Raw genomic sequence first — 25,606 nt, 5'->3', positions numbered from 1 at the left:
AGAACAACAACAACAACAACAACAAAAAAAATCCCTGTCCTTTCATATACTAAGAAAGAGGATTGGCTACTTAAACAATTCATTGCAAGACACGTGAAGACAACATACTGTGGCATGAGTTGTTTTTAATTTGTTGTGCTGTTACTAAAGTCAAGTTCTGAGGGCTGCAGTTAAAACATTACGAGTTCTCCCTTCCGTCTTTATTGATTCCCAAGATTTTGCACAGAAAACTCTTTGGGGGCTAGAACAGCAGTACTTGCATCACACTGTTTCCAAGACTTCAAGTTTAAAAAGCAAATCGTTTAAAAAAGAAAAAATACAGTTCCTGATTTGAGTTAGATACAGGGACAAAAAAGAGCACATACTTGAAGGTTACATGGTCTACAAATGGTGGCAATGTTTTCCTTGGGGGAGTAGTTTTGTTGGTATATATATTTTAAATACTCAAAAAAGGCTCAACCTCAAGCAGTAATAAACACAAGCAAAAGTGATTTAACCCTTAAAATAAATATTCAGAAAAACCTCTCTGTACATACAAGTGAAAGAATATGTAACACTTTCACGCAAAAAAATAATTATAATAATAATAAAGGATTTGTTCATATATGTAGCTGAAATCTGCTGTTCCAGCCCACATGTCCCCAATAAAGAAGGGAGGCACAGACATAGATGACTACTGTGGTTCACTATCTTACAGCCTTTTTGTACCGGGACACTATCACCACCAAATTTATCCCTCATTATATTTATTAAAATGTTTTTCTTTTTTTCATTTTTTTCTTCCTTCCTTTTTTTTTTTTTTTTTTTTATTTTGTTTTACAGCATGCCAAATCCTTTGGCATACGTGATGGCCTTCAACAATCTCTCTTTAAGTTTTTCTTTGCTTGAATATTCCGGAAGTAAAAGGACATTAAAGCAAGTATGAGATGTAGGTAACCTAAATAGAGAGAAAGGAGAAAAACAGGAAAATAATAAGTCATGGGAAATATGCTCAGTATTAAATGCTCCTATTTTTAGATGGTATATACAGGTGAGATGGTTTGCAATGAAGGCTATACATCAAAGTAAATATAACTTTTTGTTCTGCAACCACAGAATCAGTTTGTCTTTACCTTATAAATTAATGATAATATGATGGTGATGATGACAATATTTGTATTGGTTATATTATTACAACATAACGAGTTTTTAGGTAGTTAATTAACTAAATCTCTCATAAGAAATATATAGTGGATTAACACTAAACCCTTAAGAGTTGAATTCACTGAGATGTTAGACAACTTACTCTAAGGTGAAGAAAATATTCAGAACTGGTTTTAAGATTTAAAAAGTCTGTGTTCTTTAATGTTTATTAGAAGCAGTGTTGGCAATATAACTATGAAAATGTTTTATAACAAACAAATTTATTTACATTAACACCATGATGTATCAAATAATGTAGAATAAATCCTAATGGAAATGTTTGTATACATTTAAAACACTAAATATGCTAGTTCATGAATGGTCTTTATCCCACAAAAATGTGAAGCTATACAATGGGGAAAGAAAACAATTAAATGCCAAAACTGAGGTTTCAAGCATATTCTAATGCTGTACAGATAATCTTCCAAACCTTAATTTAACCATTCTAAATAGATTATTATATAGTATGGTTTTCAATTAACAGTGAACCAAAATGGAATGAAACATACTAATTTGAAAAAATTCTAAACCAATGCAAGCCCCTACTAATTTTTAATGAGGCACTTTTTCAAAAATTTCCTAACAATAACAGCAAAATATTCCCTCATCTAATGCTTCATGTGATTTGGAAATTCCTATATAAAAATCAGAAGTGTTCAAAAGCTACAATAGGTCACATGTGTGTGATATGTAATGCAAGGTTTTCAGTAGCCATGTAGTGATAATTTAATAATTACCTTTCTGTGTCTGGGCCATTTTTGGCTATAATCATCTTTAATTTTCCTAGTCCTCCCACAGGTGCTCTGTCTGTGCCCGTGGTAAATTGCAAGAAGAGTCTTTTCTGTTCATCTGTAAATGAATGAACGATTTCCCAGAACTCCCTAATGAGAAAACATACAGGACTGATTTTAGTTTGACATTCACTTTACCAACAATATAAGCTTATATTGTATATAAAAACAATGTTAAGGGACAAGTTTAAAGTAACATTAGAAATTCTAAATATTCATTCCTGGTTATTTAGTAAGTCTACTTAGGCAAATTTATTTTAAGTAAACAATTCTAAATACATAAAATTTAAGTTCATGACTATATAATCTGCAATAGTAAAAAAACAGCAAAACATGTCCTAGCACAAGGAAATGGCTGAATACAATGGTATAATCATAATATATGTTTAGTAAAAAGCAAAAAGCAAAATTGTCAGAATTGAAAAAGATTTAGATTGTAATATACTAACTTCAGATGCTTTCAAGTATATTATCTATCCTTCCTCTCTTATTTCCCTTGTCCATTCATTCACTCCTTACTCAATTTTGTAAGGGAGAACAAGGGTGAAAAACCACAAAATGATACAAATAAACCAACAGAACAACCACCTACTTATTAACAGTAATAGAAACATAAACAATTTTTATATGAACTAGAATACTTGATCAAGTAGCATGTATTGTATAAGAAGGGAGAGAATATATTATCATGGTATTTATGTCATATGCAGTTACTTTAAGAAAATTATTTTATCGTATTTCTAAAACCTATGTAATAAGTGCAATGTCGCATGACACTTAGGTTATTCTGAAAATGAAAGCTCATAAAAGCAATCTTGGCATGCTTGTTTAAATAATCAGCTATATCAATAAAACTAATATACACATTAATTCACAACTTAAAAACTTAAGACTTCAAAAGAAAAAATTGAGTATTTTTACTTGGGTACAGAAGGCATTGTAAAATTCACTTTAAAAGTTCTTTCCAGAATTCTGGCAGAGAATGCCAAACTACCCAAATCAGTAATTACAATTCTACTTTTTTTATATTCTTTTTTACTACTAAATACTGGTGATTTTATTGTTACAATACCATTCTTCTGACAAAACACACTGTTTCCAAGGCTTTTTTCAAAAGCCTTATGAGATTTCATCACTTTATTCAATTTCCTTCCACTTCCTTTCTTTGCCACCATTAATGACCTTCCCATTCTCAGTTTCTGCAAACCTATCACTTGCCTAAATGAAATAATAAAGATATACAAAGTAAAGGAAACTGGACATGTAACTTGCAGAACCATCTCTCAGTTAAAAAGTAAAGGAATCACACCCCAGTTTACGTACTTTTGGGGGGCTGGCAAGAGAAAAACATGTCTACTAAAGCACTGAGCCTTCTTCCAGCAGGGTGTGTGTGTGTGTGTGTAGGGGGGGGGCTGCCCTGCAGTGGGTGATAATAAAGCTTCCCACACTGTAATCAGTTACTCTTAAGGAGCTAGAGTATCAGCTGCCAGCGAGGAAGACAGACACTGAAGTGGAAGATAGGCAGTGGTGACAGTGACCAAGTCAAGCTTTATAATTAAAAAGTTATTTCTTTGGTTATATTTTTTAATTAAGAAGTTAAAAAAAACAGACTACTATCAACTCAACATAATGGAAACACTTATTCAATAAAATTCACTTCCTATGTGATGTGCAATGTTAAACCTCTAATTAAATAAGAATGCCTCTATTTAGAAAACTGAAGATGAAGCTTCCAGGTTTCTACATAAAAGTGGTAGTTACCTGGATCAGACTCTACTCACATCTCTGAAAATCTACACAGATCAAAAAGGACAGAAAACAGAATAAACAACGAATATCTAGAGTAAAAAAAGGAAATGGAGCAAAGAAATCCAAATGTCAATTGAGTGGGATAATGAACACTCCTGATCAGCAGTTAGCACATGAACTCAACACTAGCAAAGTGCTATGTGGAAAAGCAGGGTGTATAGATTAACACTGATGAGCTTTACCCCCACCCTAAGAGAGAACTACTGAGGGCAGGTTAGAGCACTGATAACAGGTTGGTTAAAAGCAAAGGCCACAGAACTAGGTACACTAAACCGTAATCTAAGCCACTTGGGAGGCTGAGGCAGGAGGGTCACAAGTTTGAGGCCAGCTAGGGCAACTTTGCAACACCATGTCTCAAAATTAAAATTAAAAAGGGTTGGGCGTAGCTCAGTGGCAGAGCCCTGAGCTTCAATTCCCAGTACTGCAAGAAGAAAAGGAAAAGAAAAAACAAATCAGAACAGGCAACAAGAAAATACCTAGACCAGAAAATGACACTGTGCCTGAAGGGAAGGGGAACAAAGGTGTCCCTTGAAAGTAGCTTCTGGCCACAAACAGATGGAAATGACTGGTAATAAGGGGGCTTTACCTAAACAAGATGGAATTCAAGAATCAGAAGGCACTGGACCACATAAACTTGAAAATATTTAAGTATATTTTATCATGCTTCCTTTTCACTAGAACTGTTTTTTTCGGTAAACAAATAGCACCCACTGATAAAGAAAAAAGATGACATAATGGTATATGTATACAAAAAGAGATGAAAAAAAAATTCCAAATCATCATTTTGAACCTCCACTGAAGTAACCGATTAAAGGGAAGACTGATAAGACCAGGGACTTCAAGTGAAAAATAAGTTATTGTAGGAAGATGATGGTAGCAATAACATCTTTAATTTTCATTTTTTTCAAAATAGGGCCCCACACACACAAAAGTACAAATTGAATGAAAAAACCAAAGACCCATCACAAAATTAGGCAATAAGGTATTCTCCACGAATTCCTGCACGTAAGTGGACATGAACAAGCTGGAAGATCTGGTTGGTATCAACATCTATACATCAATAGAAGAGAAGTTAACTTCTGGGTTTCTGATAGCACTGAGAGGAAGAGACTCTCAAAATTGACACCCACTTAAAAGCACAAGTCAATCTGAGAACAGCAGTTAAAAGCTGAAGGGAGTTCTACAAAATTCAGTTTGTAGATGATTAATGATGGGTCAGGGCCCTTAAAACTCTTGAATAATCAAAACACCTTTCAAAAACAAACCCAGGCTGAGGAGATATTGCTGGGAACAACATCCAAATGGATCAGGTCAAGGATAAAACAGATAAAGGAAAGTTGAAATATATACAGGATGAGGTAGTAAAGATGACAATTTGAAAAAGCAGAACACCATTACTTTTTATCAGTTTACACAAACATAGAGCCCTTCTGAAGTGGTGGGGTGGGGGAAGCTATATTGGCCCGTCTCTCTCTCTTGAAAGTATGGGAAAGTCATTTCACTTAAAATGAAAATGAACAGAAAACAAAAGGATCACAGTGGAAATTGCCCCAAGTTATTATTAGAGTATGTTCATGAAACAATGTCCTTAGGGAATGAAAGTATAACAAAAGATCTCAATAAAACAGATGAAAAACGAAAACAAATTTCAAACTGAGCTAAAACAAATTTTAAAATAATGGAAGTTATTGAAGAACCATATCAAAACTTAAAAACTTTAGAAAAGCAGACTGAAGAAAAAGTCTCAAAAGATATGATTAAACTAAGGAGGAATTAGGAAAAAATGGGGGAAAAATTATGCCAAATACAAAGAAACTAAAATTAAAACTAAAAAAGGAAGAAATAAAGATAAAAGCAATACCCCTCAAACAAAATAGAAATAAGAAAATCTTAAGAATTAGGGACGGGGGAAGCAATGAAACAATGCCTTGCATTCCTTCTTTATTTAGAGACAGTTTGTTGGCACTAACAGGAGGAATTTTGCTCTATGATGGGTTCTGGCCCTGGAAGTGCTACTTTATGCTGTGAGCCTCAAGAGTTCCTTGCAGCCCCAAAGTACCACATGGTCAGGAGCACTGCCCGACCACAGTTTATGAAGCATTCTCTAGCCCAGAGAGAGCTAGTGGGGTGCTCCTCCCTCACTCAAAAAACATTATGGAATGCTTTTTGGAAGCTTAGCCCAGAGAAGCCCCTCAAGTAGCACCATCAGGGACCAGTGTGTGGAAGCCCCCAGTGGAATGAAATAAATGAATTAAACCATAAGAGCACCACAAAACCTCTGAACACTAAAATTGTCATTGGAACCACAACTCAAAAAGCATACCAGGATCTACATGTGTTAAACCTAAACAGGATGACTGCCTGCTAAAGTAAAAAATCCCAAGTCTCTTAATATAGAGCCAAAATTATCACGATGCAATAAAAATTCACCTGTCATACCTTCACAAAGAAAAAATCTTTCATAAGAAACCAGAATAATCACAAAGAAAGAAAATCAACTAACGCCAACACAGAGATGAATAAGATGTTGAAATTATCTGACAAGACTTTTAATACCATCATGATAAAAATGATTTGACAAGCAATTACAAGTTCTGTTTCAAAAATGAAACAATAGACAATGTCAGGAAAGAAATACAAATTACAATAAAAAGAGCTAAATGGAAATTACAGGCCTAAAAAATATACTAGGAGAAAAATAATCACTGGATGGACTCAACAGTAAATGAAGATGACAGAAGAACAGAACAATAGAGAAAAAATAGAATGAAAAATGAACCAAGATTCAGGTACATGTAGAGCAATAACAAATGATTCAACATTTGTATCATTAGAAGCCCCGAAAGAGAAAAGAGAGTGAGGCTGAAAGAGTATTTGAAGAAATAATGGCTGAAAACCTTCCATGTTTGGCAAAGACACAGGACCATAGCATCAATGAAACTATTCCTCAGGAATACAGGGGAAAATAAAGTCACATTCAGATACATGAAATTAAAAGACTCTGTCATTACCAAACTGACTTTTAAGATCAGCTAGGGGAACTGTTAAAAGGTAGAATCTTGGAAAAAATAATGAAACAGATTACCACTCTTACAAGTTCTATAATGGATTTTTGACAACTGATATAAAAATTATGATGGTATTAACACTCAACATAAAAATATTAGTGAAGAAAAAGACCAAAAATGAAAGCAAGGTTTTGCATTTTATCCAAAGTAACGTTGATATCAGTGAACAACAGTAAGTCACATATGTATAAAGTGCTATCCACAGTAACCATGAAGAAAATGACACAGGGCAAAACACATTAAAAAAGAACATTATAAATACATCAAGACAAACCCCCCCCCAAAATAAAAAAGTTCAAATAACCAAGTAACCATGGATAACAATAACAAATGAATGAAAGAAAAAGAAACTAAAAACAAATAATGAAGTAACAAAATAACGCTCTAACATATCAATAATTGCCTTAAATATAAATAGTCTAAGTATACCAATTAAAAGGCAGAGACTGATAGAATAGGTTTTTTAAAAAATGACCTCAATATATGCTATTTATAAGAAATTGATTCCAAGTGCAGCAACACAGATCGAAAGAAAATGATGGGAAAACATCAAACAAACATTTGTTTTAAAAAAGGAATGGTTATAGTTACATCAGATTTAGAGCAAAGAAAATTATAAGACATAAGATCTTAAATAATGATAAAGAACAAGTATACCAAGATGACATACTGATTCTAAATGGTTAATTACCAAGTGACAAAGCCTCAAATATGCATGAAGCAAAATCCAATGAAGAGATACAAATCTCAGAAACAGACCAATACATATATGCCCAATTGATTTATGACTTATAAGAAAAACCAATTCAATGGAGGAAGGAGAGAAGTGGTATATTCATAAAGTACTCTCAAAACTCAACAGTAAAAACCAAGTGCACAGTTGGTATTTATCCCAGAGAAACAAAAACTTTAATGGTATAACAAATATAAGCATAACCAATTTTTTAAAAAAATATTTATTTTTTAGGTGTAGATGGACACAACATAATGCCTTTATTTTTATGTGGTGCTGAGGATCGAACCTGGGTCCCGCCTGTCCTAGGCGAACGCTCTACCGCTGAGCCACAATCCCAGCCCAAGCATAACCAATTTTATTGAGTTTTGCTTTACTGTGTTTTAATACTACATTTTTCTTTTTTAAAACAACCCTCAGTCAAGCAACCTAGGGATGTCATTTTTTAAAAAATATTTTGTTGTAGATGGACAAGATACCTTTATTTATTTTTTTATGTAGTGCTGAGAATTGAACCCAGTGCCTCACAGGTGCTAGGCAAATGTTCTACCACGAGCCACAACCCCAGCCCCTAGGGATGTCATTTTTGCAACTGCTTTGATTTTGGCCCCCTTTGTATCTCTGTATAACATTTTGGTAGTACTCAAAATATTCTGAATTTTCCCCTTACTATTATCTCCTTACTACTGTGTCTGTTATGGTAATTTGTGATCTTTCATGTATTGTAACTATTTGGGGGAATCACAAACCATGCCTATATAAGACAGTGAACTTAATGTTCTGACTGTTCTACTGGCCAGTCATTCCCCCACCTCTCCCCTCTCTCCTTGAACCTCCCTATTACCTGAGATGCAATATTGAAATTAGGCCAACTAATAAGCCTACAAAGGCCTCTAGTGTTCAGATGAAGAGTCTCATATCTCCACATTAAAAACTAGAAATGATTAAGTTTAAAAAGAAAGGAACATTGAAAGCTGAGATAAGCTGAAAACTAACCCTCTAGTACAAGTTACACAAGTTGTGAATGCAAAGGAAAAGTTCTTGAAGGAAATTACAATTGCTACTCAAATGAACATAAATGTCAAAAAAGTGAAATAGGAGAAATTCTTAATGGTGTAGATAGAATAAATCAGCCACATTTTCTTAAACAAAGACTTAACCCTCTTTAATTCTGTGAAGGTAGAAAGAATCAGGAAGCTACAGAAGAATAATTAAAGCTAGCAAAGACGGGTTCATGAGGTTTAAGGAAAGAAGCCATCTCCAAAACTCAAAATGCAAAGTGAAGCAGCCAAGTGCTGATGTAGAAGCCACAGCAAGTTATACAGAAGATCTAACTAAGGAAGTTAGCTACACTAAACAACACATTTTCAATATGGACAAAACAGCCTTATTTATATTGGAAGAATATCCCAACTAGAACTTTCATAGCTAAAGAGAACAGAGTGTCTGGCTCCAAAACTTGGGAGACTGATGCAGCTGGTAACTTAAGTTGAAGCCACTGCTCATTTATCATTCCAAAAATTCTAGGACCCTTAAGAATAACCTTAAAACTATGATACCTGTGTTCTACAAATGGAAAAACCAGGCCCAGATGATAACACATCTGTTATCACAACATGGCTTACTAAATATTTTAAGTTCATTATTGCTCAGTAAAAGAAATGTCCCTTGAAAAGATTAACTGCAAAGGGCAAATGGTTACCCAAAAGCTCTGAGGTGCAATAAGATTAATGTTGTTTTCATGTCTGTTAATACAACATCCATTCTAGAGCCCATGGACCAAGGAGTACTTTCAAAGTCTTATTTAGACATATACTTCATTATACCATGGCTGCCAGACAATGATTCCTCTGGATGGATCTGCACAGAGTAAACTGAAAATCTTCAAAGATGGGCAGTGGGTATAACTCAGTGGTAGAATGTTTGCCACGCAGGTGGGAAGCCCTGATTTTGATTCCTATCACCACCAGAGTGGGGGGAAAAGTTGAAAATCTTCCAGAGAGAATTCACAATTGTTGATAGATGAAATTAAGAACTTTTGTGATTCATGGGAAAAAGTCAAAATATGAACCTCAACAGGAGTTGAGAAGAAGCTGATTCCAAATCTCATAGATGACTTCAAGGGGTTCAAAACTTCAGTGGAGGCAAAAAAAAAAAAAAAAAAAAAAAAAGTTCTAGGGGACAAAAGCAAGAGATACTAGAATTAGAAGTGAAACCTAAAGATATGACTTAACTGTTGTAATATCATGATAAAACTGTAATGAATGTGACATTGTTTCTTACAGATGAGCAAAGAAAGCATTTTCTTGAGATGATATCAACTCTGTTTAAGATGCTAAAAACTGTGTTGAGATGACAACATAAGATTTAGAATATTATACAAATTTAGTTGATAAGTTAAAGGCAAGGTTTGAGAGGACTAAAACAAACAGCATCATATGTTTCAGAGAAATCTTTTGTGAATGGGAAGAGATGTGGTAAGTTTCCCTGTGGTCTTATTTTAAGAAATTGCCACAGCCACCCTAGCCTTTAGCAACCGTGATCAGTCACAGGAGCTGTCAATGTCAACATTGAAAAAAAATCTTTCACCGGAAAAAAAGTTAGGACTTGATGGCTCAAATAATTGTCAGTACTTACCAACAATCTTTCTAAGATATGTCTGTATTCTTTCTGCTTAGTAAGATCAGGAATAAGTTAAGAATACTGTTTACCAAAGATTCCAGCTAGTCAGTTTTATAGAGAAATGGTAATAAAAGGCACAAAGTTCATAAAGAAAGAAGTAAATATGACTTGATCTGTGGATGACCTATTTACAAAGAGAACCCTAAGACATCTATTTTAAAAATACTGGAATTAGTGATTTTACAAAGATCACAGGATACAAAGTCAATACATAAAAATCCAATTTTCCCCATATGCTAGAAAAGCAAAGGAAAAATGAAATTAATAAAAAGCACTAACAACTGTATCAAACACGTGAAATACTCAAACATATTCCTAACGTGCATAATTTCAGAAACTACAAAACATCCTAATAGAAACTAATAAAAATCTACATAGAGAGATATAATATGTTCTAGGTTTGCAAGATTCCATGCTGTTAAAATTACAATTCTTTCCAAACTGACCTACACCAGTGAAAGCAAACCAAATAACAATCTCAGCAGGCTTTTTTCTTTGTAGAAATTAACAAACTGACTCATATTTATATGGAAATAAAATAACCAAAGCAATCTAGTATAATCAAAAAGAAGTCCCTGTAAAGCTTTACCTGCTCTATAAAGCTGAAAGAATGAACACAGTCTGATTTTGGTAAAAGAACAAATAAATCAGGGCTGGGGATGTGATTCGGTGGTAGAGTGCTTGCCTGGCATGTGTGAGGCACTGTTCAATTCTGCACCACATTAAAAAAAAAAAAAAAAGGAATAAATAAAGTAGAGGTACAACGTCCATCTACAACTAGAAAAAAATTTTAAATTAAAAATTCAAATAAATTAGTAAATCAGAATAGAGTCCAAAAAATTCACACACAAACCAACTTTCAAGAGCCAAAGTAATTCAGAAAAGCTACAGAAGAGCTATAGACTGGAAGAACGTATTCACAAAAAAACATATTAGAAATGGGTCTTTCAGTAGAATGTATTTTAAAAGGAAAAGTCTATAAACAACAAAAAGAAAAAACTAACTAAAAGGGGGGAGAAATTTTACAAAAGTATGACTAGCCAAAATAACATATTAAGTGCTCAACATCATTAGTCATCGGAGACATGCAAATTAATGCTACAATGAAGTACCACTTCACACTCACCAGAAGGACTAAAATCAAAGACTACTACCTCCACTAAATACTGAAGAAGATATGAAACGATGAACTTTGAGATTTCTGGTGGAGGTGTAGAATGGTGTGCAGAAAAAAGAAAACACTTCTACAGTAAGACTGCATACAGTTTTATTCATAAGTGCCCCAATAATCCAGTTTTTCTCCAACAGGAGAACAGATGAACAAATTTTGTGTATGCATCTAATGCAACCTTATTCTGCCATAAAAAACAATGAACTAGAAATTAATGCAATAACATGGATGCATCTCAAAAATATTCTGCTTATCTAAGTACAAAGGCCAAAAAAAAGTATGGGATTTCATTTACATGAAATTCAATAACAGACAAGACTTATGACAACAAACAAAAAGTGGTTACCTGTGATGAATGAGCACTGACTAGAAGAGAATGCACGGGTACTGTGGGGATAATGGACACAGTCTACATGTAGATCTGTTATATGGATATAATTTTCTAAAACTCTGAACGGCCCAGTTAAGTTTTACATACTTCACTGTACTCAAATCTAACTTCATATAACATCAATATCATCAACACAATACTGGGAACAATTAGGAAACAGGGAATCATGTTATCTTGAAAATTAGTAACTAATAAGACTCAAACATTTATGCTGATAATAACACGGATCATATATGTGGATTTATAATTCTGGGAAACTAGAAAGTAGATGAGTATTATAGGTAAAACTTAAGAAATGTTACAGGTAATAACGAAGGAGAAATAAAGAATTAGAATATTACCATATTATAAAGCTTAATGAATTAGTAAACCCAGGCAATCATGATCCATAATAAAAATTCCTTAAAGAAATAGTCAAATTTTAAGTACCTCTACATAGAAGTAACAACTCAAAAACCTATGAAGCAATTTTTCCATTAAAAAACAGCACAGATATTGTGAATTGTGCTGCTATAAACATTGATGTTGCTATGTCCCTGTAGTATGCTGTTTTTAAGTCCTTTGGTTATAGACTGAGGAGTGGGATAGCTGGGTCAAATGGTGGTTCCATTCTCAGTTGCCCAAGGAATCTCCATACTGCTTTCCATATTGGCTGCACCAATTTGCAGTCACACCAGCAATGTATGAGTGTGCCTTTTCCCCCACATTCTTGAAAGCACTTATTATTTGTATTCCTAATAGCTGCCATTCTGAGTAGAGTGAGATGAAATCTTAGAGTAGTTTGGATTTGCATTTCTCTAATTGCTAGAGATGTTGAACATTTTTTCATATATTTGTTGACTGATTGTATAATTTTTTCTGAGAAGTATCTGTTCAGTTCCTTAGCCCATTTATTGATGGGGTTATTTGGTTTTTTGGTGTTAAGATTTTTGAGTTCTTTATATATTGTAGAGATTAGTGTTGTATCTGACATGCGTGTGTTAAGAATTTGTTCCCAATTAGTAGGCTCTCTATTCACCTCACAGATTGTTTCTTTTGCTGACAAGCTTTTTAGTTTGAATCTATCTCATTTTAGATGCCCTTCAGTAAACGAATGGAAAAAAAATGTGGTATATACACACAATGGAGTATTTCAGCATTAAAAGAGAATAAAATCATGGCATTTGCAGGTAAATGGATGAAGTTGGAGAATATAATGCTAAGTGAAATTTTCCAATCCCAAAAAACCCAAATGCCGAATCATTTCTCTGATTTAAGGATGCTGATTCATATTATGCTGGAGCGGGGAGGTATTAAATGAACTCTAGATAGGGCAAAGGGGAAAAGGGGAAGGAAGGTAGGAGAAATGGTGGAATGTGATAGTCATCATTACCATATCAATAATCATCATTATCATATCATGTATGAAGATACAAAGGATGTGACTCCACTTTGTGTACAACAAGAGATATGAAAAATTGTGCTCTATGTGTAATATGAATTGAAATGTATTCTATTTTTATACATAACAAATTAAAAATTTTAAAATATAGATATTTTCTAATATTTTCAAGGAAACACTAAGATGCTACGTTTTCCATAACAACTGTTAAGTATTATCTGTATTACAGAGATGTGATACATCTTGGGATTGGCAACTGGGGTTTTCCTATCACCATGTGATAGGAATCACCTTTAAACTCCAAGTACCAATATAATGACCGCTAGCAGTAAATGCAGCAGCTAGAAATGACCAATAGTGCACCAGAAAGAGGAGATAAAACCAAGATGAACAAAATGACAATAAGAATTAATAATAATTAATATAAAATAACAAAAAATACAATTTGTTGCTAGACAAAAGTTAATATTTATTCTGGTGTTTACATATTTGCATTCCAGAGCAAGAACTTTCCAGGAAGGTACCTGTTTGTATACCTTCTCACCTCACCCCACCAGTGGATGCCAAAAGGCATCTCTGTCTCTTTTACCAATCTCAACCGGGAATAAGGAAGTCTTGTGTTTTTCAGGATTGAATAGGATATTACAGAGAGGTAGAGAATATGGTAGCAAAGGCATCTGCCAGAAGCAGACAGAACTGGAAACCTCTACCCTGAAATTAACTGGAAATGCTTACTTATATACTAGTAGAAGTACATGCTAATATGTATTTGCCATACGGATTTCAATAAAAGTGTACAATTTCACATCACCAGGAGTAACAGGTAAGTTATAACCAAAATACAGGGGAAAACAATGCACATAAATATTTCATTTGGGAAATAAATCATACTATAAACACTGATGATTATATTACAAATACAGTTCGAATTTTGCAGCTGAGAAATTGCAAGTTTGCTTATTTGGTAAGTAATATTTAGAGACAAAAGTCCTCTTAAGAATTGAGTACCTCACCTAATCAGAACAGAGTCCCTGGTATAGCCACCATCATATTCTGTAGTTTCTTCTAGTGCTTGGAAATCTAGATTCTGCAAATTCAAGAAAATATGTCTTAATATCTTCTACATTACACCATTAAAACAATACGTGATGTTTTAAAACAATTTTTGTGGGGGCAGACATTTTCTTTCTTACCCGGCTTCCACATATGAGCAATTCAATTTCTTCTGGTCTGAATAAATACTTTAAGGGAGATTCATTGGTCACCATATGAAAACCTCTGCGAAAAGCCTTGAACTGTTTTTCTACTGATTTGTTGAGAATGTAGTCAGAATAGAGATTGACAAATTCCTGCCGAAAACAGTAACCACAAGAATGTCTTATGTTATTAAAAAAAAAAAAAAAAAAAACCTAATTAGTGGGCAAATCATTCAAGAACACTTTTCAAAATTAAAATTTTATACAAAGGAAAATATCTTACAATTTCATAATTCTCTACAATAATCAATATTAAGCTGTAAAAAGTTCATGTGCATAAAATGGTTATATATGTTTCAATTTTCATAGTATTTTAAACAAGACTGAATATAAAAGCAGAGGCCTCAAATGGGCATGGTGGCACACACCTGTAAACCCAGTGGCTTGGAGGTTGAGGCAGAAGGATCGAGAGTTCAAAGCCAGCCTCAGCAAAAGCAAGGTGCTAAGCAACCTAGTTGAGACCCTGTCTCTAAATAAAATACAAAATAGGACTGAGGTTGTGGCTCAATGGTTGAGCGCCCCTAAAGTTCAATCCCTGGTATCAAAAAATAAAAAAGCTAAGGCCTTAATATAATGTTTTAGGTTCCCTTACATTTAAACTGTGTGTACATTTATAATAGTCAAAACTTTTAATACAGTATAATGTACTGAATTTGAGCAAACCAGAAAGTCTCATGCTATCTACTACAGAATATTGATAAGCTGCCTACACATCTAGTTCATAAAAAATCTGGTGTTTTGCTTGATGCCTAAGCTACTACACTGAATCATAAAAGGAACTTTATATCCTAACTTAATAAGTGTGATATTTTAATATAAGCACATGTCCTTATAGGTATACTAAAAATGTATATAATTTTCCTGCTACTTGTTTTCAGACAAATAACGTTTTGGTCAACAAAATTTCAAATCTGATGTAAAGAATGCTTTAGAAGTACAATTACATACCAAATGAGAAATACACATAAACATTAAATGCAATTATCATTTTTTTAATCACAAGGTCCTATTTGCTTCTTAAGTTTAAGGTAGAAAAACCCTGTTTAGGTACTCATTCTCTCCTACTAAATGTCCTCTTATAAAGGAATTTAGTACTCAACTGTGTGCTCACACACCAGATTAAATCCAAGTTTTAGAAAACTGTAGCTCTACCATTTGCATGAATTTGGTTACTTAATTCCTTTGTTCTTGGTTCCAACTCTATTATACTTCTTTAAAAATTACAAGCATACAGGTTTTGAAATTGTTATCAAAGAGACAAAAACAATGACAATATAAAAACATTCATTACCTTCCTGTTTTCATTTGTAATTGGAATTTTATCACCATTTTCTTTTAGATCATACATCATTGGGTTACCAAAAAGATCTGTCTGTGATATCTGGAAAGTGATCATCATATCATCTTCCACATTTCCTTCATATTCTAGTAAGTCTTTTAAACTCTGATATAGAACCTAATAATGAGAAATGGGAAAATTAACTTCAAAATACAACACATTATCTGTATATAACTAAAATAGATATGTGTGTGTGTATACATACACACACATTTAGTTGTAGATGGATACAATACCTTTATTTTATTTGTTTTTGTTTGTTTATTTTATAATGTGGTGCCAGGGAATGAACCCAGTGCCTCATGCATGGTAGGCAAGCCATCTACTGCTGAGCCACAACCCCGGCTCCTGTATATAACTCTTTTTAGAAAAATAAAAACAAAAATACAAATTGTGTCAGAGAGAAGTGCACCATAAACGATATCCATTCTTCCTGTCCCCTAAATAGTTCATAATCTAGAAAGACTGTCAGTCATTGATGATGTTCCATTCTTTGCTAAGAAGAAACCTCACACTACCAATTCAGCAACAGATTTCACATTGTACTCTATGAGAATATCCACAGTGTCAAGTATGGAGGACAGAGCAGAAGGAGAGAAACAGACACACAAACTTGAACACACCAAGTCCCTAAGCCAGTGCAACTGTGATTTCACCTGGCAGATTTATATGATCACATTAAAAAAATAAATGTTCATAGACTCTTCCTTCTGGAATTAGTCTAAAAAAAGAAGAAAAAAACCTGCCTGTAGTCAGTAACATATAGAAATTTCCCTCTCTGACTTTTTAAGTGTTCTTAATACTTAAATTCAGAGTAAGGTAACTTTATCTTACTAGATCAAAATATTGAAAACCTTTAGTAACATTTTATGTAAATTAAACTACTTTGTCATTTTATATTTACTTTCTTAGGTTTTATTTAAATGTAAAAGAACTTACTGGGTGAGAGTCTCCCAAGTCACGAAAAGTTCCTTTCTTCCCCATTAGCTTCCTGTAGACAACCATGGGAAAATGGACATCCAGGATACAGTTGTTATAAATAGCCAGACCCAGTACAATGCCAATCAGAGTAAACTGACCCTCAGTTTCAAAAGAGGATGGATTAAACCAAAATAATTTTGTAGATTCATCATATGTGAACATACCTACAAGAAATAATTTTTTTAAATACATTACTTTTTATTTTATGAAAGACTGGTGAAGAACAATAGCATAAATGTAAACCTGAAATCATTACACATAAAAAACTCACATTTGAACATGAGAAACTAATGCCCAAATATAATTGATTGATATAAATATGGCAAATGCTGGCATGTTAATTTTAACAAGAAAAAAGGTAATATGAAATGGTAGCATTTCTAGAAAGCGTAGAGTATTTCATTAAATCCAAGTTTTATAATCTATTAAAACATTCAAAGGGTGAACTTACATTGAATTTATTCAATCACTGAAAATTAAGTGCAAAAGCAAAGTCATATGACCCCAAAACGTGAGATTTCTTTAAAAGCTTACATGTAAAAGCCATTTAATACACATATTAATTGAACCAATATATAACAAAAGTAGTTTTGTAATCTTTCAATTTCATGTGGTGGTTATTTAAAAAAAAATCAAGTTAGAGAACTTTTTAGCATCATTCCTTAGAAAACAGAACTCTTTCATTTTTAGTACATGAAAAAGCATTATAGGGAATGAAAATAACTGGTTTTACAATTTCTCTTTATTTTACTAAATGTTTTTCAATTACTACTGTGAAACTAAATAAAAATATTTTTAAAATTAGATCTGAAAAAAATCTGTAATTTCCAACAGAACAGAAGTCAGAAATAACAGCATAAAAATGTATTTTTAAATCAATAATAATAATTTCAAAAGCTTTTAAAAAGCCATTCATTTTTACTTTAAGTTAAAAATAACAGGGATTTTAAAATGCCTCTTTGACCACTAAAAGCATACATTAAACACAGGTTATTTTTCTAAATTCAATTCATGGAATAATGTTTTGTAAATTATCAAATTGATACTTAAGTTTCACAATTTAGATCCTTTTTTAAAAAAAGGGGGGGCGAGAGAGAGAGAGAGAGAGAGAGAGAGAGAGAGAGAGAGAGAATTTTTTAATATTTATTTTAGTTTTCGGTGGACACAACATCTTTATTTTATCTTTTATGTGGTGCTGAGGATCAAACCCGCACATGCCAGGACAGCATGCTACAGCTTGAGCCACATCCCCAGCTCACAATTTAGATCTTAAAAAATGTTTTATTTATAGGACAAGTTATAGTTTCTATGGAAGTGCTAAAAATTTCAGGTGGCAAATAATAAATGTGGTAAAATATCACAAATGCATGTCCTTAGGCTTAAGAATAAGGAACTAGAAATTAACCAGAGCATAGACTGCACAGGACATTACTTTCATCTCCATATACGAAAAAATAGCAATTATGAAATCAAAACACTGTGGCTAGAAGAAAAGTCCCATAACGGATGCCTCTTGTAAGATATTCTTTAAGATTCCTACTGCCATCACTTCATTATCTTATCACCTGGAACAGCTTAATGTATTTTTTCTCTTAAAAGTTATTTTTGCATATAATCCAAATATATTTTATATCTAACGTTTAACATTTCCAGATACATCAGAAGCTACATAGTGAAGGGTCTGCCAAATTTATGAAGCCTACAAACCAATTCCTTATGAAGTTCATAAATTAATTTCCTTTGTCAAAAAGGATATAGTTTTGTGTCTCTGGTTTACTGTGAAGAAATTACATACAAAGAGCCTAGACTTCTGATTAATAACAAAATATTGGCTAGACTATTATAGATAAAATCTTATCCTAACTGTACGTCATGAACCTAAAATGTTTGCTTCTATTTATACACACACACATGAATGGCTAAGAACAATAACATTAATTCATTATCAATTCAATTTACCTACAGTACTAAGAATCCATAGGCTTTAACAGTTTAACGCAAAGATAAAGGGAAATGATGTGCATGATTCTATGCCATGTCCCGCACAATTCTAATGGTATCTTTAGTTGAAACTTTTTCCTATAATTTTATTAAATTTTTAATGCAAGCAAGCCCAATAACTAAGTGGTTACATTGTAGAAATTGAACAAGTGCAGAATTATTCTGTTAAGCAGACCATGCTAATAGGGAGTCTTTTCCCTGTTCTGCTTTGCCTACCTTTCACAACAAAGAAAGATACAATCAGATTCATATCCTTCACTTTCCAGACCAATATATGTAATAAGTATTTCACAAACAGCATTCAAACAATAATTCTTTTGACTGGCAAGTACTATTAAATATGAGGTAAGAAAAGGATTCTGGAGTGGTTTGGAGGAATTGCTACTATACAAAAACCTAAGAAAAAATGTTTTCCTCAGGCCTTGCTCATGTTAGGCAGATGCTCAACCACTGAGTCATATCCCAGCCCATATTTTTCTGGATATTTTCATATCCAGAAAAATCTTAGCGCAAAAAAAAATCTAATTTAATTAATTTGATATTACTAGTTTCTGAACTTTGAGTATGATACACTTGTGAGACATTCTCTTGACATTCTTCAAATGACTTCTCTCATTAACACCACAAGTTTGTGACCATTTCAGACTATACAAAGAAACTCCTTCAATTTTTCCAAATTACAACATTCTTAGATGTTTCCAATCAAATTTACTAAAAAGATAATTACCTTTATTAAAACATTTGGCTATATCTTTTTATTTTATTGGTACTGGGAATTGAACACATGGGTGCTGAACAACACTGCCCCCCACCCCCAGTTTTTTTTGATGGTGCTGGGGATTGAACCTAGGGCCTTGTGTATGTGAGGCAAGCAATGAACCAACTGAGCTATGTCCCCAGCCCCCCTGGTTACATAATCTTAAAGAACTTGAATGAATGATGCAAATCTGTTCCTAAAGCACAGATTTACACAATGCAGTCAGTTATCTGTGATTATAGGTCATCCATACCAAAAATCATCCTTCATTTCTGCTTTTCAGAGCTGAGAATATTTATAAAGGCAAATTCTTAATTCAAAAATATATGATGTATATTATTCATATCATCAAAATATTTACCAATATCTGGATTGAAGATTTCCTCCACAACCAGCTGAAAAAATTCTTTGGAAACACCACCCTCATCAACTCCTTGTTCTCCTTCAAATTCCACATACAACTGTTTCTTCAAGTCTGCAGGATTTTCCATAGCAATCATCTCTAGCTAGTTTTTGAAAAGATAAACGTAAAAGATGATTGTCAGCTATCAGAATACAAGCAAAATAAAAATAAGTAGAAGCAACACAAAAACAAATAATAAAGAAAATTTTTTTCTCCTTTTTTCCTTTCAAATATAAACAGGAAGCAAACAGACCCCCCCCCCAAAAAAAAGTCAAAGACAGATTAAGTCTCACAGAAAATGGAAAAGTGGAATAGAAAAAAAAAAAAAAAAACCCAGCATAATATTTAGGATTACTTTCTAATTTTACTGATGTTTTATAAAAATAATACATAGTAGAAAGTTAGAATTAGATTTTTCTGTTACTTGTTTTTAACAAATTTGTGCCTCAAAAGACACAGAAGTTAAGAGAGATTAATGTTTATGTGACTGCTCAAAAACAATGGAGCAAAGAAGCAGAACTTCAAAATTATCTATTAATAGTCCTTCATGTTTACTAGAATAAAAAGTCAAGAATTAAGTCTCACTGCCCATTAAGTCACAAGTAAAATAATTTCAACTAAGAAAAATAAATTGGCTAAACAGAAAAACAGTTTATGGTCTCTCACAATGGAACTCAGTATAAATTAATCTTTTAAAATGTACTGAAATGAGTGCAGGTAAAACATACACTTGTAATTAACAAATCCTAGTATCTAGCATTTCTTCAACTATAGATCCTTTACTAAACACTTTTTCTATCTACAGAATAATGTACATAAATTGATTATTCAGTCACTGTGAGATTAATCACCAAATCAACACTAGATTCTAATGTAAAATGTTTATATATAATTTGTTCTATGCCAAAAATTTACACAGAATATGTCTGATTAATTATCCATCTTATTTGCTGAATTGTTTCCAAACATCTAATGGTAATAAAAAAATTTTCTTTTTCACTCAGCTGGGATCGGTGGTGCACACCTGTAATCTCAGTGGATCTTGAGGCAGGAGCACCAAAGCCAGCCTCAGCAATGGCCAGGCACTGAGCAAGTCAGCGAAACTGTGTTTGTAAAGAAAAATACAAAATACGGCTGGGGGTGTGGCTCAGTGGTTGAGTACCCCCTTCAATCCCTGATACCACAAAAAAAAAAAAAAAAAAAAAAAAAAAAATTGTTTTTTTACTCTTCAAGATCAAAATTTGCCAAAACAATATTTAAGAATGTTTAAATTATTCCAATTATTCCAAATGGAATTTTAGAAAATGTTTTTAAACAATGCAACTATCACTGGAATAAGTATCTTATAGTCCTAAAGTAATTACTTAGGTAACAATACTCATTTGGACATGCTTGTTTGTTTACAGCAATTTTTTTAAAATCTCAATTCATGATGGCTCTAGCACCATGTTTTTCAAAATGCCAACTGCAACTCATTAGTGGGTAGTCAAATCCATTTAGTGGTTTACAGCCAGCAAAGGGGAAAAAATAAGAATGCACTGCACATAGTAGCAGAACCTATTTTTCATGAAACTTTTTTGTTTCAATTAGATGTATATAGATGGATACCCACTGTGTACTGGGAAGCTAAGTAAACTATTTCTTATTAAGGGATATAATTTTTTAAAAAAGATAGTTTGAAAAAACTGACTGAAATTTTTTTCCCGAACAGCTTAAATTCCGAGGTTTTATAATTCTGTGAATTTAGTCTAAAGCTTTGAAGAATGTTCAAAAGCAATCTCAAAAATTTAAAAAAAAAAATCAGGGATTTATTTTTGAGACAGCATTTCATTGTGGAAATATTAAAACTCAGAATACTCTATATACTAGCCCTGTCACTTAATAAAACTTTTAAAAAATATTTATTTTTAGTTATAGGTGGACACAATGTGTTTATTTTATTTTATGTGGTGCTGAGGATGGAACCCAGTGGCCTCATGCATGCTAGGTGAATGCTCTCTCTCTAAGCCACAACCCCAGCCACTTAATAAAACTTTTAACTTTTAAATTTAGCAAGTGACTCAAGCCTCGGTTTCTTTATCCACAAAGGAAAAAAAAAAAAAGCAATACTTTTCATACTACAAGGTCATGAAGGCTTAAAAGAATACATGAGAGAGTTCTACAGAGCAGCAATATTATTAAGATGTTAACACATTAGATTGTTATCTTTTAAAACTTTGTTCTCCAAACAAAAGATTCAAACATTTATGTCCTTTACATTTATGTCCTCAAAGGAACTGGAGAAAGACAAGTTTCAAAAATCTAGACTCGAATAAATATAGACTTAAAAATAAACGGGGGGTGGGGGGGTGGGGGGGGATGACGGAATTCCAGTTGATATCCAGCCTCAATCTATAGACTATATAGGATTCTGAGGTCTAAATTTACATTTAGTATGTATTTAATATCCCACATTGCTATGTAACCCATTCCTAGTTTTATTCTCCCAGATCTCAAATGGCTAGGTGTTAATGGATGTAAGTATATTTTTCTATTTGTTTTTCTATCACAAAGACAAACATGCTATAATCTAATATAATGAATTCCAAAGTGAAAAAAAAAATCTGATATTCAGACCATATCCTAGAGTTTTCCCCATTAATACTCATAAATGAGCACTGACTACTTATCAACATGAAACCTTTTAAAGAATTTGGTGGAGAGTTTCTATAGGATTCAGAGCTCTATATTTGAGTCTTACTTAACTCCACCTAAGAAATGTCATATGTCAAATGAGACATGAGGACACATTCTATCTGTCAAGTTCCACCAATCTTGACTGTATACCTTGGGTGTCAAAAGAATTTAATGCAGTATTTGTTATGGTAAATGAAAACATGTAACCTCACCTCTTTGATTTAGTTTCAATCTATAAAATAAGCAAAATAACATATTGAAAGTTAATATATATGAATGCTTGGATGAATTCTCTGCATAGTATCAGTGCTTATAAAAGTATGTTGTTGCTATTATTACTATTCTATTGGTTCTAAACCTTTTTCCAGGTTTATGTTAAACTCCAGCCATCATGTCATTTTCAAACTATCCCAGGAATAACTGCAACAACAACATATACAACTTAAAAGCACTTTACACATTGCAACCATTTAATCTTCACAACAACTTCATCAGGTAGGTAACATTATTTAACTTCAATTACAGATGGTTAACTTAATGAAAGGTTAAAAACTTGATCAAGATCCACAAGTTAGTAAGTCATAAAGAAAGAGATTCTAATCCAGCAACAAGCTCTGAATCATTGTGCTTCACAGCCTCTCTATAATGTGTCTTTTATTTTCTGGCTTTCCATATTTTCTATTGTTTTACAATGAATGCTTTAAAAAATAGTTGTCAACAAAATTTCTCAGATGCAAATTTCCAATTATCAATTTTAGAGTATCATTCTCAGATATATAAGTCATTTTGTAAAATATTTTATCATTTAAAGTTGCATGGATAGCCTTTTTTTAAAAAAATAACTTTATAGTACAGATAAAGAAAGGAAAATTTCACAATAATCATTTTGACAATGGTCATTGTTACATAGGGGCTGCATTCATTCTTCCTCTTTCATAAAAATAACAACCTTGAATACTTTTGTTTAGTTAATGAGAGAATTATGTAAGAACCAAACAGTAGAGGATATATTTTACACTTAAATATAATAGAGACCATGGGGACGGGTGATAAACAAAAACAGACTGGGTATAACGAACAACATGAACCTCTTTCTTATATAACTTCCTCTTCTTACCAAGACTTTTTATTTCACCAATTGTTGAACAAAATCTGTTTTACTTTCTAAACATTTAACTAGGCATGATGACTAAATTCTAGGGGTCATTTTAAAAAAACTGACCCAACATGAAAGCATTCCCAAAACACCTAGGTACATTGACATTTCAATATAAAAATATTGTATTACCAGATTTATAATAATCAAAAGGAAAGCCCTTTACTTAAAAACTTTAATAGCCTGGGCTATTAAATAAAATCCAACCTTATCCATAACTGAAAAATGATTCCTTAATGGTATGAATATTTAAGGAGTAATGCTCACATAAACTCAGCCTAATATTTAATAATACTTACATTCTCTAAGGAATCTAGCTTATACTATTTCTGCCCATTAGTTTCTATGGACAGAAGTTTGGTGGTGAATAACCTTAAACTATTGATTAGAAAGCAATTCTCAGATTATTCAGATATATTTAATTTTTTCACGTTCTCTATAAGCAAATGAAGAACAGCTTGTTATCACTTAAATAGAAAATTGAAAAGTTAGTGTAAAAGCCACATCACATAATTATATTTGTCCATGAGACCTGGATTTCTGAGTCTACTTCTAATTCTGCCATTCATTTCTGTAGGTAAAAATGTCTCTAGATTTCATTTTCTTCTCTCATAATATTAAGGAATTTGTCAAGTTTCACTCTTTTAAATTATTACATGATGATAACTACTTCGTTCTTTCATTAAGAAATTAGTTAGAGGATATAAACCAAGCATAAAATTCTTCATTTCAATTAGAATAAATTCTAAGAAACAACAAAGAAAAGGGAAGAAGAAAATAAAGAGTGCCATCTGCTTAGTGTGAGCATTCAAGAGCCCCTTAGAAGTCTCAGTGGGCTCTACTTCCTTGTGTCTATTTCTTATCAGAGTGCCCAACACAGAGGATTAGTGAAATGAAATGGTTTTATGGACAAGTAAAAATCAAGTAGAGGTATCATCTAAGTGAATCCCAATTTATAATAAGTCAAATCATATTGAGTTTGATAAACTAAGCAGAACTCACTAAAATACACATATATTTGTTAGTGCAACTACAAAGCTAATAGTTATTTTGACACTTGCTTAGGAGAAGGCTTTAAAATCTGAAATGGCTATTTCCTCAAAATCCTTAAAGATAAATTTAAAACACAGAGTGAAGTGAGTATCAAGGACCTAAACTTTTACTGGATCTTAGCATTACTCTAAAAGGGAAAAAAGCGCTGGGAATAAGGAAGAAAATAAGGCTGGGTAGATACTTGAGCAGAAGACAAGTAGGGGAGGCAGATAATTTTGTTTAATCCTCAATGGACTCTTAAGAGACAGTAAATCATTGCTTTTTTCAGGCTGGGCATAACTTTTGCTGAAATCAGCTGAAGGGACATGTCACATATAGTGTGTAGTTTCAGCATTTCAATCTCTGCTCCAACAACGAATATGCATACAAACCTCAAAGTGCTTTTCATAAGATTTCATTTTCATTCTTACAAAATGTCCTACCCATCCTGTTGAACTACGCAAAATAAGTTGCTGGCTGCTTGATGATTCGTTACTAAATGTATTAATTATTAATGTTGCTCAAAGCTACATAAATAAGAGGCAAAAAGCAAGCAATAGTAATCTCTTCAGGCAGATAAAGCCCCTTTCTGTCTCCACCAAAAAGCTGTTTTGACTTTCTTGAGAATGCAGAATCTTTCTTCAACACTATAAACATTTGACATTATTAAAAACCAGTAACAGAAAAGAGGCACAAACTCTGAAGTTCATTAAGGTTGAATTCTGAGATGTTGTAACAAAATTTTCCAGTGGTTGAAAGTTTCATGAATTCTCAAAGTTAGACAAATCTATTCTAAA

The 25,606-nt window shown here is 32.8% G+C and overlaps 1 protein-coding gene across 5 annotated transcripts in view; it reads right to left on the bottom strand.

Annotated features, from left to right (window-relative positions):
* Nucleotides 1-252: 252 nt before the first annotated feature.
* The window catches only part of Ube3a (ubiquitin protein ligase E3A), a 96,151-nt gene continuing 70,797 nt past the window's right edge, over nucleotides 253-25,606 (bottom strand). For all 5 annotated transcript variants that reach the window (XM_026402605.2, XM_026402607.2, XM_077799955.1 and 2 more), the window contains 7 exons: nucleotides 19,904-20,048; nucleotides 16,743-16,948; nucleotides 15,756-15,920; nucleotides 14,402-14,557; nucleotides 14,222-14,295; nucleotides 1,920-2,063; nucleotides 253-937 (listed from right to left, as the gene is read on the bottom strand). In XM_026402605.2, coding sequence (XP_026258390.1) covers nucleotides 817-937; nucleotides 1,920-2,063; nucleotides 14,222-14,295; nucleotides 14,402-14,557; nucleotides 15,756-15,920; nucleotides 16,743-16,948; nucleotides 19,904-20,048 — 1,011 coding nt within the window. In that variant the 3' untranslated portion in view covers nucleotides 253-816. The remainder of the gene's footprint in view (nucleotides 938-1,919; nucleotides 2,064-14,221; nucleotides 14,296-14,401; nucleotides 14,558-15,755; nucleotides 15,921-16,742; nucleotides 16,949-19,903; nucleotides 20,049-25,606) is intronic.

This window comes from Urocitellus parryii, chromosome 6, assembly GCF_045843805.1.
Source record: "Urocitellus parryii isolate mUroPar1 chromosome 6, mUroPar1.hap1, whole genome shotgun sequence".
Lineage (NCBI taxonomy): Eukaryota > Metazoa > Chordata > Mammalia > Rodentia > Sciuridae > Urocitellus > Urocitellus parryii.
The sequence above is the reverse complement of the archived record's forward strand: the minus strand, read 5'-3'. Positions and strand labels throughout refer to the sequence as shown.